Source organism: Medicago sativa, chromosome 3, assembly GCF_051527215.1.
Source record: "Medicago sativa cultivar Bolivia chromosome 3, Bolivia_mono, whole genome shotgun sequence".
Taxonomy (NCBI): Eukaryota; Viridiplantae; Streptophyta; class Magnoliopsida; order Fabales; family Fabaceae; genus Medicago; species Medicago sativa.
In genome coordinates, this window is record NC_140751.1 from 9,816,134 (window position 1) to 9,831,555 (window position 15,422).

The 15,422-nt window shown below is 34.3% G+C and overlaps 1 protein-coding gene across 1 annotated transcript; it reads right to left on the reverse strand.

The window, feature by feature from the left end:
* Positions 1–1,807: 1,807 nt before the first annotated feature.
* Positions 1,808–3,139, reverse strand: LOC146935549 (uncharacterized). The gene has a single exon (XM_085749064.1). The coding sequence runs from the start codon at positions 3,137–3,139 to the stop codon at positions 1,808–1,810; it is 1,332 nt and encodes a 443-aa protein (XP_085605190.1).
* Between the last annotated feature and the right edge of the window lie 12,283 nt (positions 3,140–15,422).

Here is a 15,422-nt window from a genome sequence, read left to right on the forward strand (position 1 = left end):
CAACCTTGAGAGAGGGAAATGAAGTGATGTTTGTGATGTGAGAGTGAGCGGAAGGGTGATCTATTTATAGGAGCTAATGCCCAAAATCATTGTTGATTTTGAATATGCGGCAGTATTCAAATTTTCATATCATTAATGTTATTTCTTTATTTATGCTTTTTAGTCAATGTCTAAATTGATTGAGTTTTATTTATATTTAAGGGTCAAATAAAATTGTTTCTTTATTAATGTATTTTAGTGCAAGATATATGTAGCAATTTCGAAAAGGAACATTAGAATGTGGGAAAATATTTGAATAAATAGTGTATTGCACTTTAACTAATACTTTATTTCCTTTCAAAAAAAACTAATAACTTTATTTATTTACTAATTGTTGTGACAACACGTAATTAGATGCATGTGTAAAATAAATATACACCGACACAATATACCAGATAAATTTGTGATTTTATATAATTTGAGTATGAAAATATGACATGTCAAGATTCAAATAGAAATATATTTTGAAAAGAAATTAATATCAATATGTTTATATGTATTTTTAAAAACTTTTTATAGTTGTTTTGGCCAAATCTTTTTATACTTTTTTTAAATTGGAATTTTTTTTAGCGTAAATGTGGATCTGGTCAAAAAGAAAAAGAAAGGACATCATTAAATAAAAAAAATCAATTTATTGAAATTAAAGAATTCATTTAATTAAATACGTGATTTTATATAATTTGAATATGAAAATATGACATATGTCAAGATTCAAATAGAAATATATTTTGAAAAGAAATTAGTATCAATATGGTTATATGTATTTTTAAAAACTATTTATAGTTGTTTTAACCAAGACTTTTTATACTTTTTTGAAATTGGAATTTTTTTAGCATAAATGTGGATCAGGTCAAAAAAAGAAAGGACATCATTAAATAAAAAAATTCTATTTATTGAAGTTTTTTGAAATGAAAGAATTCATTTATTGCACGTGGTTACTTATTTTTTTTTATTGTCTATACTTTTTTTTTTTTTGCTAAGTTAGGAGATTGGACAGGCATCAAGGGGAAGCAACGACATCCCAACTAGGTTGGCACCCCGCAGAACTCCCATCCTATACCGTCAATCTCATAGAAAATTTTATTAAAAGAAGGGAAAAAAGTACAAGAGGGGGGACTAGGCCAAAACCCTCAAAAAAACAAAGAAGAAAAAGGGAAAAAAGTACAAGAGGGGGGACTAGGTCAAAACCCTCAAAAAAACAGAAGAAACAACAAAAAAAGAAAAGAGAAAAGAAACAGCAAACAAAAAAATAGGAAACAACTGACTACGGGAACCGAGAACAGGGGAAACCACTCCGGTCCAAAAAGAAGTCAGACTGAAGAGTCTGAGGCAACACCGAGAACCAAATTGTGCCTTGTATCGAATGACCCAAATTAGCAAGTAAATCAGCTCAGAGCACTCACCGAGTCATTCCAATAAAGAAAATTCATTGATCACCTGAAGTGGATCCTCCCTGAGAGCGGGTTTTATAAGGCGGTGGCTTACCAATCTGAAGATTTTTCTTAACCTGTTGTTTCTGTTTACGAGATAAGACCGGAGTGAAAGGTCTATCTGCATTAGCCTTGTCATATTCGCGAACACGCATCCAGAGGTCCAAGTCGTGCTGCACATTCGGATTGCTATGTGGTTCATAAACAGTCAAAATTCTGTCTTCATTCTCATCAGTCCCTGTGTGTTCAACCGTGTAATTGGTGTTCTGAGCCAGGCGCTCCATTTCCAAAAAAGTGGTGGTGTCGTCAGGGATGGATCTAACAACAAGAGGACCATCTTAGGGACTGGTTTGCACGTCATCGTGTGCTACATCATGTTGAGTCTGTGACATCTCCCTAGCAGAAGTGGAGGCCTCCAAATCAACAGTAAAAGAACGCTCATCATCATGGGCATCTGAGGATGGATGCATCATAGGTGCATTCTGAATCCGGGGTATCACCAACTCCTCCCGCGATTCAGAGTTTACTTGTTCCACATCATCCGAAAGCACGTCAGCATGCACATCATCAGGGGAAGCTAACTCCAACACTGGGTGCGAAGGCAAAGAGCCTTGGGGGATCTCCTCAGACACGCAGGGGGATGTCTGAGCTAGTGTTGGAGCTGCAAAAGTAGAACCATCAGCAGCAGTCGAATTGATTTGTGGCTCGGTAGGTTTAGGTGCCGCAAATGCAATGGATGAACCTATACCAGAGGGGTTCTCTTTAGTAGGCACCCACTGAGGTTTCTTGGCTGGTATCTGGGTCTTCCCTTTTGCAACTTTATCCTTAGACATGTCTTCCTTCCTTGGGTACAACCAACGACAGTTTGTAACATCGTGTCCAAGTGTCTGACAATGCGAACAAAAATCCGGAATCCGTTCATAAACGACTTCCACAGGATAAGAACCACCTTCCCGTTCGACGAGAATTTCATGAAAAATCTTTTTGGAAAAATCAATGTCGACTAATATACGTGCATAGTGTCCAAAAAGTCTTTTCAAGGTTGCATTGTCAAGAACTAGCGGCGTGCCAACCGCACTAGCAATTTCACGTAGAGTACGTTCCATCCAATATTCTTGTGGCAATGCCATAAATCGGATCCATACTTGTGCATGTGTATTTCTATGATTATGCATATCAAAATCCACTGACCATTCAAATAAACGTAACACCCCCAGCTTCAAGTTCACAGTTCCCATTGCCCAAACAATTTGCAAATCGGATTCAGTGGCAAAAAAGAATTCATAAAAGCCCTTACCTAAAGATAGCAACGTCCAAGGTGCAGCAGTCTTCCATTGTTTCCGAAGCTTGTCTTCAATTTCCTTCGACGCATAGGGTTTGTCTCCTTTGTTTAGAACCAACCTTCCACGAAGGTTTCTCTTACACACATTGACCCCCTGTTCATAAATTGGCTGAGTAATACAAATAGAGAGAGTCTCACTACGGATTGTAGGTTGTGGCAGATTGTCGTTGGTGGATTTGCTGTGCGATGCGACAAGTGCTTGTGCAAAGGACCGCGGCGGTGGTTGTGGTGCTGGAACCGCCGTTGTGGAGGGCAGTGCCATGGGAGGCGCAGCTTTGGAGGGTGCAGCTGTCGATAATAACAACTCTGCTTGCCAGTCGAACGGCATAGCAGATGAATCAACGTAACTCCAATCAACAGAACTGACCGAACAATTAAATTCACCACCGAAAGTGTATGGAAAAATTCAGCACTCGTAACCGAAAGGAATCAAAAGAGTGAGATAAAAAGCCTTAAGCCAATTGATGGAAAAGACAAAATCCACCGAGATGGATATGCTAAAACTAATCAGCCCAAAATTGATGAACAAATCAAATGAAAGTAGGTTGAGAGATCATTGATGAATTCTTTAAATTCATTAAACATTTTAAATTCATTAATTATGATTTGATTGTTCTTTTTCCGAAGGAAATTATGATTTGATTGTTATAAATATAAATATAATTTTTTAATCCTCAAATTATTACTTTTTTTTTTTGAAAAATTGTTTAATCCTCAAATTTAAATAGCAACACTTATGAATTTACAAAAAAAAAAGGTTATGAATATGCTTAAAGAGTGAGTAACAATATCCCATTCATAAAAAGAGAAAAATTTGGACTATAAAGGAAGATATATGTTAAAAAAATTATAATAAGAAGTGAATATATAGATCTATTTTTAAGTGCAGTAAAAGAGATAAAGAGGGACACGTTAATGTCCATAGTTCAGCTATAGTTCGTATAATATTGGATGGTCGTATGATCATTAGAAGCTTTTTGAATTTTTATCCGTTTTTTAGATTGATTAACAAAATATCTTTTATTTGGTAGGCTTGATTACAGTTTTGATCCAACTATTCTCTCTCTCATGAAATTAGTTCCCCTACTTTAAAATCACCCAATTTTAGTCCATCTCCTATATTTAAGTACAACAAATTGATGGTTTGTCATTATTTTAAGGGTTAAATAAGTTACTAGTTGTAACACCCATACTAGACGTATCTAGAAAGTCTAGCATGTGCGTTAATTTAGTACTGGATACATTAAAAATTTACAACAACAAAAACTTCGAATGAATATCTTATACAATAATGTGCGTTCGTACAATACTAAAGTAACTCAACTTTTCTAAAATGTAATGAATGCGTCCTTGCATATCCATATCATCCTGCAGCGGGTATGAACGAACACTTGCTGATATATCCATTCGGCTACTAGCTTGCCATCCAACCTGTTTATCTGAAACAAAAAAGGATTGGGATGAGACATAATGTCTCAGTGAGTTCCCCTAAATCCTAAGCTATAGGCAACCTTAAGGGGAAACCTACGGTCACCACGTGTCTACAATACAACCTGACGGTTGATTATACGTGTGTGGGGACTTGCATACTTAGACGGTCGTGCATACTAGGGCCGTCATAGTCTCTTCTTACCTTGTTATAAGCTTAACTTCTATACGTGTCATGGCGGTTAAGGGGAATCTAGGACCGCTTTGCCAAGATTACGCTCTACGCATCGAGGCCTAAACATAACATAATCATGACACAATTCTAAACCGGACGATCAGGGGAAACTAAGATCGTCGTCGGCATAACTTTCTCTATTGCTCTATGCATACTTACGTTGTGTCTAACAACATACCTTATCTTGCTATCATACTAGTTCCAACGATCTACGTCTATGCTCTACTATTCTTGACGATCTACGTCAAGACTCTACTAATTCTTGACGATCTACGTTAAGGCTCTATGACATAACATAAATATGTCTAATAATATGCATAGTCAGGTTCATTGATGAAGTAAGCGTGTAACAAACAAATACTATCTGAGTTCATTTTACGGAGAGCCCCGGGTGGAGTAACCCCGAGCGCAATCCCTATCTATCCGATGGAAACCTATCTAAGATATAACCAACGGCACTCCTGCAGTGACGTGCGGGATCCTTACGGCTAACCCCGTTTCACCTAATGGAAACCCCTTGAGCCAACCTAGTGTGGACACAAGAGACACGACCACTACATCTTGCTTACTAAGTGACATGCGGGTCCCTTACGGCTTAATCATTTCCATCATGGAAACCTCTTGTATCCAACCTAGTGTGGATGACAAGAGACATGACACTTACATCTATAAAAGTCTTGGTCTTATGCATACATGAATGTTATATCTATACATGCTATCTCTTTTACCTCGGATTCCTATATGATCCAACTAGAGATAAAATATACTTGCTTAACTTATTCCGTGAATAGATATCTAATCGATTCATGTCTTGCCGTACTCATATGGCACTTAGCTCATATGCGAGAATAATACTCTATATTACTCCGCGACTTATCAAGCTTATCACTAATGCATAACATTCTACTTCTTTATTAACTATTCTAGTTCTTGACAAGCTATGTCAAGGCTCTACGTTCATGCCCTTCCTTAATTCATCACTACCCGAGTAATATCGGTTAAAACTCTCTTGAATCACTCTTGTCATTCTTATTAAGTTTGCCATGATTTTCATTTCAAGAATCGTTTGATGTTAGGTGCATTGCCTAGATGTTGTTTTAGGGTTACAAAGTTGTAAAACATTGAAAGAAAAGCTTCGGAATGCACCACGGACCCTAGAATGGACCAGCAGGCCAAAAGCATGTTGGCCAAACCAGAGAGCTGCGCTAATAGCTCAGCTGGGGCGTGGTTCATCCTGAATAATTTCGCTATTAGGGTAGATTTCGCTAATAGCGTGGTTCTTCGGGTCTGAGGTACAAAATTTCTAGTTTTGACCCAAAACTTGTCCAGTTTGATCCTGCAATGCACCATAATCATCCAGCAACTTATATTGACTTTAATTAACATATTTCATGGCAAACTAACATGGAATCAACAAGAATTGCTCAAAAGAACATTAGGGTTCTAAATCCCTCATAAACATAAATCAATCCTTTCTAACATGAATTTACATAACCAAAGGTATGTAAACTATCTATGGAACTCACCTAATCATGTTTTCTTGCTTTCCTTCAAGATCCAAGCTCAAACCCTAGATTTTGCTTCAATCTTGATCCTTATCTTTCATCCAAAAACCATGCTTAATATTTCCTCAACTAGTTCCTTGCTTGCTAAGCCACCCAAAACCATGCTTGATCACACTAGGAAGAAGTTTGGATGATTTAGAGTGGAGAGAGAGGGCGTGGGTTAGAGAGAAGGAGGAGAGAATTCTTTCTCTCAAAACCTAGAGAGAGAAAGAGCAATGCAAAATGAAGATTTTGGGCCCAAAATCACTTATATACCTCTTTGCGTGCAAGTACCAGAATGCCCTTCGTCTTGGTCGCGCTTAACCTGACACTGATACATAAACCCCTGCTTGACTGATATTTCATAAAACATCTTCCGTCGTACTTGACGTTCTGTAACACTTAATCTCTGATATCTAGCTCATACCTGACTTATGCCATTTATAGACATTTCCATCACCCTTGCTTTCCATGAACATTTGTCCTCTGACGCGTCTGATGGGTAATATTCCGATACTGATAAGCAGGATATTACACTAGTTCTCATGAAAAATGTCATATTTAGGATCTATTAATTTTAAATTTGTTTAATTAAAATTTGTTTAATTATTTGCTCAGAAAAATATTTGTTTGATTATACTAAAACTTTTTAATTTTTGAATGGATGCTTACAGATATATATTAAGAACATTATAAAAAACTTGTTTATAAAAAAATATATTTTTTAACATATACTGAATTAAATATTAATTTTTTAAACGCCAACATGTAAAGATAAAATTATGAAAATTTGGACCCAAACATCAAAGTTTGAGCAAATTTTTGGGAGAGAAGCTTGTTATATTGTTCTAAACAAGTCTGTAAAAAAATCATTAAAAAATTTAAAAGTGTTAGCATAATTAAACAAATAACAATGACTAAAACTATGTGCTGAAATTTTTATAGGGATCAAAGCATGTCACATTTTTTATGAGGACTAAAAGCGAAATTCACGATATTTATAGGGACCAAAAACTTATTTGACCCTTTTTTAATTATATGGCAAAGTATCTAATGATTTGGCGCAATCCTTGTGTAATAATGAATTTACAAGTCATTATTTAATAATTTAAAATTTAAAAAACATTTAAAAATTATTAAAAATACACTCCTAAAAAATTGTAATAATGGTAGAAGAAAACACAATAAACAAATGTAGATTTTGAGATGGATGCAAAGAAAGTTATAGACTTTTTTAACAAAGGTAGCAATGATGTGTCCGAGTTTGGTTCAATTTTGAAGGAATGCAAAAGATGCCGTAATGCTTTTTTTTCGAAAACTCTAAGGTGGGGTTCAGTCGGAGACAAGCGAATGGGGTCGCTCAAACTCTTGCTGGTCCCTATGTCATTAATGATGTACCTCTATGTATTTTGACTTTGATTAATAACGAAAAGCTATAAGCTATTTTTCCTCAAATTTCCTAAAAAAAAAAAAACACAATAAACAAAATATGTGGAACAATAAACGTTGACCATAAGAAGGAAACACAAAGGAAGAAAACAAGTAACAAGAGATAGATAGGGATCGACAGCAGAAAAGTGATAACGGTAGTCATTGGCACATCGACTGGGACAATTCTTTTTACTCCTATTCTTTTTTTTTTTTTTTAAGCAAAAAGAGGTGCAGAACCAACTGCAACACTCTATAAATATATAGATGAAAAGAAACAAGAACAAAAAGAGAAGAGGGACATAAACCAAAACCTTCTGAAACAAGGAAAAAGAAAAACAGTGCAAGGTAAGAGAAGGGGGACAGAAACCAAAACTTTCTCAAGCAAAAAATTATAAAATAGAGCTATAAAGTATATAATTAAATTTGTCATAATATAGAGCTATAAAATAGAGATAAATAAATTAATCAAGCAAATATTTCATGATTAAAAACTATTAATAAACTAAATATTTTACCTTCCCTGTCCATATCTTCATGAGAAGCATAACCCTGTCGTTATTGTTGTGTATACAACAAAGCCAATGTTGTGGGCTTAGGCATTGGTTTTTTTTTTTTTTTTTTTGAGGGAGCCATTAGTTAGTATTGTGTGTTGCAATATGAAAATAAAAAATAAGTATTATATATATTTATAATTTAATCAAAATTAAATTAATTTTAATCAAAATTTCTTAAAAACTACTGTTCGTAAATTACGCATGAGCAATAAGAAGAGCGGACAAACGAACACTCCGTCCAATATTAGATGACCTATTTGACATTGTGTAATATTGACCTAACATACTTTGACCATATTTTTCTACTAATATATAAAGATAAACAATATCATATAAGATGTTGTTGGATTCGTTTCGATGAATACTATCAAAATATTAAATTTTCATAATTTTTTTTAACTGATAGTTAAAGATATTAAAAATAAAACATATGCATTGGTATGTGTGACATGGTCAATTGTGTCACTTAAATGGAACAGAATGAGTAGTTCATAATTAAAATATGGGATGTTGAAGAAAAAAATACTCCATATAAATTTTTTACAGATGTCTTCAGGTATTGGTTAAGAAAACCAATATAAAAATATTATATTGGAAAGTGTGGAAAAGTTGTATATTTAACTTTTTAAAAGTCATCAGTTTGTTGTTTTCAAAAGTCAAATTCATCTAAGCTCTCACATTGAGATGTCAACGAAATGAGGTGGAAGCGAGGACTACTTTCTGATCTACCCAAGAGAAGATGTTCCCTCCATCCCAAAATAATTTAGTCTTTTGTTCAATTCATGCATATTAAGAAAAAAATGTATAAGTGAAAGAGAGAGAAAAATGGTTTTGAGTGTCTTTCTCAAGTATTGATGCATTCATCATTATCATAAATGCAAAGTGGAAGATGTTAAATTGAGAATGATAAAAGTAGTATTAATTAGAGTGTATAGTTGAAAAAAAGTAATTAATACTGCATTGAAAAGTGCATTGGAGTAAGTCAATTATTTTAGGACAGTATTTTTTTTTACAAATTGGTCATTTATTATGAGACAGAGGGAGTAATTACTTTGGAGGGGCCCCAACATTTCTAAAACTTAACAAGAAGTCAGACCTCCTCATGTGCGCTCTCTCCATGTCGAAATTAGTCTATAGAACTGTGTACCTTGAACTAATTGAGTATATCCCATTCGTGTAATACTCTATGAAGAAAAATATCGTTCATAGAATGACTACAATCATCAAGCATCAATCTCAGACTGTGCAACATCTCCTGGTTATACGCACTCTACCCCTCTCTCTGTAACGCCCCGGATTTTTTATCAAAGACATTAATTAAAAATATTCATTTTCTTTAGAAAATATGAGGCTACTTTTTTGTTAATTAAACTATTAGAATGAAACTAATAGAAGGATAAACCATTAAAAATAAACTAATACAAAAACACTATTTATTATTTATTATTTCTAACAGAAGAAAATAATACACTTCAACAATATTTTTAAATCTCCTCTCCTATATATATATATATATATATATATATATATATATATATATATATATATATATATATATATATATATAGACACACATACATACATTTGAGAATGGTTGAAATAACCAATCCACATGGCATTCTCCCTTCTTCTATCTAAAACAATGACACATGTCCTTATGTTGTACAAACAACACAAATGAAATTTTAATGACATTAAAAGTGTATATTGTTTGACTTATTCTTAGATTGCTTTTGATTGACAAATGAGAATTCAATTGAATTAAATGTAAAAATAATCAATGTGAAAATACATCAACATGTGTCAATAACGATACAAATTGATTTTCATATATCAAAAAAGTAATTACATATTGCTAAACTACCGAGAGAGAAAATATAACCTATATTCCATAAAAATAAAAAATTGAGGAGATAAGGGGATTTAAAAATTCAATTCAATAATATTTTTTTATAAAAAAAAGTGGAATGAGAATGATTAGATAACTTCAAATGATAAAAATCAAGTTAAGATTTATGATGGGCAAATCAATAGAATAGTAGATAATTTTTTTGATAAGGCCAAGAGAAAGGTTGGTGATCGTACCTGATCAGAAGGTGGCTGTCGGTGCTTTGAATACGGTGGTTGTGACGGTGGTGGAATACATCAGAATGCTTCTTGGAGCGGATGGGGGGTGTGTACCTGCAGACACTCCGACGCTCAAGTCAGTAGAGATCAGAGAGTGAGGGTTTAGAGGAAGAAAGAGTTCTACCTTGGGGACTGTATTGAGTCCCCTATTTATAGAGGTGGAGAGCTGCAGAGCCGTTGAGGAGGCACACCTGGCTCTGGCGGTTACGAAATCGTGGGAAGTGTAACCGCCAGAGAGTTTATTGCGGGAACGTGCAGAATGTGCAAAGAGACGTTGGGGTTCGTTTGAACCGGTCTCGTTTGCTTCGTGCACCCCCCTCGCGGAGAGAGGGTATGTTGCGAGCAATAATGCCAAACGTGGAGTTTGGGCTTTGAAAGATATTGGGCCTAAGTTAACGGGCCAAGAATCCTTTTGGCCGATCCAGAAAAGTAGGCCCCCAGGCGTTGCTCTCAATGAAGAGTGATGACTTAAGTGTAGGGGTTCTGCTCGTTCGAAGCCGACCCCAAGGGAAAGTTTTTTGATATGTGTCCCCTTGTTCGAGGATGAAAAGGACCTCGTTTTGCCGGGCTTTAAGCATACCCCTGGTCCGGGAGGTCGTTTGCGAGGTTGGTTGAGAGTGCTGGAAGAATAGGTCGAATGGGTTCACCTACCTCAAAGCACTGTTCTCCCCCTAACGAGGTGACTTCGCCTGTATGTGGAGTTGAATCTGGCAAACGCGTGCCCGGCTGTGCAAGGTCAGGTAGGAAGATTCCCTCGCCAGAAGTTTGGTCGGATGTCATTCCGTAATTAATGCCAACGTCTCGAGGGAGAAGTTGAGAAGACATGACCATTGGTTTCTGAGTGACACGTGTGAAATCTATTAGTAGCACTTGAGTACCTACAATTTCCAGCGTGTTCTCGGTTTGAAGTCCCGAGGTGTCATCATCACCGTTGATTGAATCCTGACGTTTTGGAGAACCATAGTGAAGGATCAGAACCATCGGATGGATTGGTTTGATAGAATCTGGATCGTAGAAGCGGCATTCTGGGGGAAGAGTCGCAAGTGAAGGGCTACACCGGATGGACTTCGTGACTTTTGGGTGGTTTGCGAAACGAGTATAAATAGACCAAATGCTGTTTGGAACGTCATTGCGTTTCGACTTCTCAGAGACTTAAAGATTTTTTCCCACCGTTTTCAAAAGCGAAGTTCTTCCAAGTTTTTGCTTCCTACCTGCAACTTCAACCTCTTCCTTTTCACAGGTAATGTTCTGATGACTTATCTCTTTGTCCTTGCCTTCTTAGTTTCTGTTTTTTCTTAGAAACCGTAGGAATGCGTGCTTCTAGGGCTGAAGTAGTTTGACTCGGTGGTTTCCGCCGTTGGTTTAGGCGGTTTCCACCGTGCATCAAAGATTTCGTGAGTATGCTGTCTATTTTCTATTAGTGTTTTCTGCTTTTTAGTCAATGTCTAAATTCATTGAGTTTATATTTAAGGGGTAAATAAAAGTATTTCTTTATTAATACCTTTTAGTGCAAGATTTATGTAGCAATTTTGAAAAGGAATGTTGGAATGTGGGAAACTCATACTCCCTCCATTTCTAATTATAAGTAAAATATATATTTTTTAGGTTCATTCAATTCATGATGTATGTGGTCTATAATATGAACCACATACATCATGAATTGAATGAACCTAAAATGTCAAATTTGCTTATAATTAAAAACAGAGGGAGTATTTGAATAAATAGCGTAATTGGTCACCAGGGGCATCGGTTAGCATTTCTCATACTTTATTTATTCGTTAATTGTTGTGAAAACACATAATTGTATACATCTGCAAAATAATTATATGCTGACACAATATACTTGATAAATTCGTGATTTTATACAATTTGAGTATGGAAATATGACATATGTCAAGATTCAAATAGAAATATATTTTTGAAAACTTTTTATAATTCTTTTGACCAAAACTTTTATACTTTTTTTAATGTGGATCTCGTAAAAAATAAAGAAAAGGACATGGTTAAATAAATAAAAAAATCAACCTAGAGAAGTTTTTTGAAATAAAAAAGTTCATTTAATGCACTGGATACTTTTTTTAATTATAGGGGCTATTGTGGTTGTCTATACTTACTCTTTCTATACTTACTCTAATGAAGGGAATATTAAAAAAAAACTATTTAAATTATCCTTAAACATCTTAACTTTTAAATTCATTAATTATGATTTGATTGTTTTTTTAGAAGGAAATTATAATTTGATTGTTATAAATATTAATTAAATTTTTTAAATCCTCAATTTTTTTTTTGACAAATTGTAAAATCCTGAAATTAAAATAGCAACACTTATGAATTTTTAAAAAAAACCTCAGACTCATAAAAAGAGAAAAAAAAAATTGCACTATAAAGGGAGATATATGTTAAAAAAAAATTATAATGAGATATGAATATTTTTTTCAAACATTAAAATAGAAATATAACTTATCAGTCTCATAAAAGTCAAATATGTTATATATGTTATTTTCAAAATTTTAGATGCCCAAATGATCTTGAACTTGATCTAAAGCCAACAAAAAAAATATTGATTTCCCCTAAAATGATTAAACACTGCAACAATTTAATTCATTTTCCTGATGAGCTCATTGATGTAATTTTCACGGTTTCCAGCATCACCGCCTTCAACAAAGGAAGTTGTTTGCTTCCTTGAAATGTGGTCCAAAAGTCAAGATCTCGTGGATAAGATCTTCAATGCATATAATACCATGCTTTCCTAGTCCCTGCTCAATAATTGAGTTGTCAGTGAGAGGAGTTTGCTGCCTGTCTAGCTTTCCATTCCCACGTTTGTAAATGAGTTCCCTCACACTCTTCAAATTTGGGAAAGCGGGAGTGAGATCGCGATGTTTGGATCCAGCATATGATGTGGGAGACTCTCACTTGAGGAGCAAATGTTGAGTTTAAGGGTGAGTAGTTTGTTCCACATCGACTATCAATGAGCAAAATGTTGGATACATAAGAGAGTTGTGACCCATTTAAGAGTGTTCATGGTTCATAAACTGAATTGAATTTGACCATATTAATGGGTTGGTTTAGTTTTTGAAAACCCTATAGTAAAAACGAGTTAATTTCTCAAAGCTATTTTAGTTCGGTTCATAACTAGTTTGTAGGGGTTGGGAACAGGTCAGGTCGTCCGACAGGGGCCTACGGCCTAGCCTATTTAAAGCCTAGCTCGGCCCAGCTCGTTTATTAACAAGGCCAGACTCAAGCTTTTTATAAGGCCTATTTAACTAAACAGACCAGGCTAAGGCTTGCAAAAAAGCCTATTAAGTCAATCAGGCCGGCCTATTAAGCTTTTCATATATAATATACCTTCCATTATTGATATTTTTGAAGTTTTTTTTCTTCACAAACACAAGCCTTCATATGATTGGTTATTTAGTAGCTACTCCCTCCGGTCCTTATTATAAGAAAAAGTTGACTTTTTAGGTTCATTGTGTAAGTGATGTATCTAGTCTATGTTTATAACAAGATACATTAATTATTCTATAAACCAAAAAAGTCAATTGTTTCTTATAATAAGGACCGGAGGGAGTAATATATTGGTGTGATTAGACCTTCGTAAGAATTCATTATTTAGTAGCGAACATATTTGTGTGTTTTAGCCTTAATAAGTTTTGGTATATTTAGGAGTAGGCTTACATGTGTTGTCAGACCTTAGCATAAAATAGGCTTTTAAATAGGCTTTCAGGCTTCATCAGACCTGTAAAAAGGCCAGACCAGGTCTCGAAAATGAGCCTATGACAGGTAATAGGTCAGGCTCAGGCCTATAATTTTTGAAGTAGGTCGGGCTAGGCCGGGGCTTAGGCCTTGCAAAGCCCGGCCCGGCCTAGCCCATTTCCACCCGTACTAGTTTGGTCCAATTTAACCGATTTAGAACTGATTTTATGTTAAAACCATATTATTTTTCAACAAAATTTCAATGTTTTTGTGAACAAAAAATCCATTTTTTAGAGAGGAAAGAAAAGAAGCAAAGACTATTATCATCGTATCATGTTCTGAAGTATTCTCTTCGTGCAAATTTGCAACAACCACACACACCTTTTCTATAGTATTAATAGTTGAACAAAACACCGTCTGAAATTGACTGTTGTAGTTAAAACATATCCTTCGTTGTGAATTCAAAAATAAATTCTAAATCGATCCATTTCAAACGAAGATGAAGTGATATTTATCAACGTAATTAATATTTATTTTTTTGTTGTTCAAAATGATTTATACTTTAATCTAAGAAAATAAATATTTATCTGTGTGTTTTTGGTTAAGTTAAGTTTGTTCAAATTACTCATATAGTGCAGTTAATCATATTTTTACACACCCTTAACTATACTTTGAAGTTTAAAATAGAGATAAATAGCATCTATACTTAAAATGTGGTCCCGAAGCATTAACCCCGACCCTCCCCGATTGCCCAACAAAAATGTGGAGGGTGCTTACTACTTAGCCTGCTGGTTACACAAATGTTTTGGAAATTAAAAATATAAAAAGTATTGTGAATTTAGAGAGCCTTTTTTGCAATTAAAATGACAGAAGTGTGGTGTATCTTAGAAGTTACCTATTAACATGCAGTTAATAATGTATGCATGCATTTAGTAACAGTGTAATAGAGGCAAATGCGAATAATAGATAGAAGATTCCTTATAAAAGAGAGAGAATATAATAAAGAAAGAAGATTCTTCAAAATCATGTAAAGTGATTTCACTTATGCACATATTAAACTCGTTTTGTTTTTATTTAGCTAATCAAACTCGTTTCTTATGATTTAAAATAGAGAAAGGACATTTTTTTTTTTTTACAGATAGATAAATGACAACTGATATTTATACAACCATTTGTTTTGTGATAATTTTTTAAACAACTTTTTATTTTCTCTTCTTTTGAAATAAAGAGAGAATACTGAGAATATGAATTTCAAAATGGTTATACGAATATCATTTATCTTTAAAATATAAATAATTTTTATACAAAGAATATATAAATAATTTGAGGCTTTCTTATTTGTAACTTGATGATGTATCAGGAGTTTCCATTCATCGCTCAATTTCCTTGTAGTATTTTAGGCCCTAATATCTTATAAAAAATAATAATAACATTGATATAGATTTTTTTTTAAAGATTTTAAAAAACTAGTATGGAGTGGTAGAATTATTAGTTTTTTTTTTGGTAAACAAAGGGGGAAAAAGGAAAAAAAGAAAAAAGGGGAAAACTAAAACAAAGCAAGAAGAACCAGAGAGGTTCTAACGACGGGATTATTAGTTG

Coding starts and splice junctions, on each gene's coding strand:
- LOC146935549 (XM_085749064.1), bottom strand. CDS start 3,139: ATGCCGTTCGACTGGCAAGCAGAGTTGTTATTATCGACAGCTGCACCC.